At 46.0% G+C, this 1,931-nt stretch overlaps 1 protein-coding gene across 1 annotated transcript in view; it reads right to left on the bottom strand.

Annotated features, from left to right (window-relative positions):
• Positions 1–357: 357 nt before the first annotated feature.
• brf1a (BRF1 RNA polymerase III transcription initiation factor subunit a) overlaps positions 358–1,931 on the bottom strand; it is a 37,934-nt gene continuing 36,360 nt past the window's right edge. Inside the window, exons 17-19 of the mRNA XM_060871673.1 lie at positions 1,807–1,858; positions 1,568–1,721; positions 358–1,440 (exon numbers count right to left, since the gene is read on the bottom strand). Coding sequence (XP_060727656.1) covers positions 1,409–1,440; positions 1,568–1,721; positions 1,807–1,858 — 238 coding nt within the window. The 3' untranslated portion in view covers positions 358–1,408. The remainder of the gene's footprint in view (positions 1,441–1,567; positions 1,722–1,806; positions 1,859–1,931) is intronic.

Raw genomic sequence — 1,931 nt, 5'->3', positions numbered from 1 at the left:
TCCAACACACACACACACAACACTCCAACACACACACACACACACAACACTCCAACACACACACACACACACACAGAACTCTCCAACACACACACACACACAAACACAACACTCCAACACACACACACACACAACACTCCAACACACACACACACACAACACTCCAACACACACACACACACAACACTCCAACACACACACACACACAACACTCCAACACACACACACACACAAAACTCCAACACACACAGAACATTCCAACACACACACAGAACACTCCAACACACACACACACACACACACACACACACACACACAGACACAAACACACACACACACACACACACACAGAACATTCCAACACACACACAAAACTCCAACACACACACAAAACTCCAACACACACACACACACACACACACACACAAAACACTCCAACACACACACATACAGAACACTCCAACACACACACATACAGAACACTCCAACACACACACATACAGAACACTCCAACACACACACATACAGAACACTCCAACACACACACATACAGAACACTCCAACACACACACATACAGAACACTCCAACACACACACATACAGAACACTCCAACACACACACATACAGAAAACTCCAACACACACACATACAGAACACTCCAACACACACACATACAGAACACTCCAACACACACACATACAGAACACTCCAACACACACACATACAGAACACTCCAACACACACACATACAGAACACTCCAACACACACACATACAGAACACTCCAACACACACACATACAGAACACTCCAACACACACACACAGAACACTCCAACACACACACAGAACACTCCAACACACACACAGAACACTCCAACACACACACAGAACACTCCAACACACACACAGAACACTCCAACACACACACAGAACACTCCAACACACACGCAGACAAACACACAGACAAACAATAAAGTCTAATCTATTTCAAGGCACATGGCCATGAGAACTCATTCAGCTCCATGGATGTCACGCTAATATGATTACAGGAACCAAGCGAACGTGCGCGCACACACAGACATACACACACACACACACACACACACAAGCGATGAAGACTGTTCTATTCTCCCTGTCTCACTAATTGGACCTTATTTGGGATAAAACAAAGTAATAAAAGATACATCATCTGCCAAATGAGGTAAATGTACATGTATGAATGCACTTAGTATAATATCAGCAGCAATAAAGTGTGTGTGTGTAAAACAATACTGTAGTATAAGGCAGCAACAGAAGTGTGTGTGTGTGTGTGTGTGTGTGTGTGTGTGTGTGAGTGTGTGTGAATGTGCAGTGTTAGCAGCTTGTGTCTTTAGCAGTCCATTTCGCTCACACACAGTGGTTTTAAAGTCAATCCTCGTCGTCAAAATCATAGCCGTAATCTGCAAAAAAAACAAACAAACAGGAACCATAATAATTAGTAAAGTGTTAAAGTGTACAGTGGGTTTGATCTAGTTAAAGGTGTGTGTGTGTGTGTGTGTGTGTGTGTGCGTGTGTGTGCTGTCTGACCGTCTCCTCCCATGAGCTGCATGGCACTGACGCACTGCTCCTCTTCTTCCTCCTCCTCTTCCTCTCCCGGGTCGTCATAGGTTACGGGTCCACTCTCCACCACCGCGGCATTGTGGGTAACCACAGCCGGGGCCTCTGGAGCCTCAGACACCAGCTACAGAGAGAAGCGTTCAGGTTAATGATACAGAACTGATCTGATCTCGTAAAGCCAAACCGAGTGAGAGCCAAAACACACACACCTCATCCAGGAGCGGCTTCTTAGTGGGCTGTGCTGAGATCAGTGGTCGTAACCTGGAGCCACACACACACACACACACACACACGTTAACAGACCCGACGCTAAGCTGGAGGCCGTGGTCCTTCA

Source organism: Tachysurus vachellii, chromosome 6 (assembly GCF_030014155.1).
Source record: "Tachysurus vachellii isolate PV-2020 chromosome 6, HZAU_Pvac_v1, whole genome shotgun sequence".
Taxonomy (NCBI): domain Eukaryota; kingdom Metazoa; phylum Chordata; class Actinopteri; order Siluriformes; family Bagridae; genus Tachysurus; species Tachysurus vachellii.
This window is presented reverse-complemented; position numbering and strand designations above follow the sequence as displayed.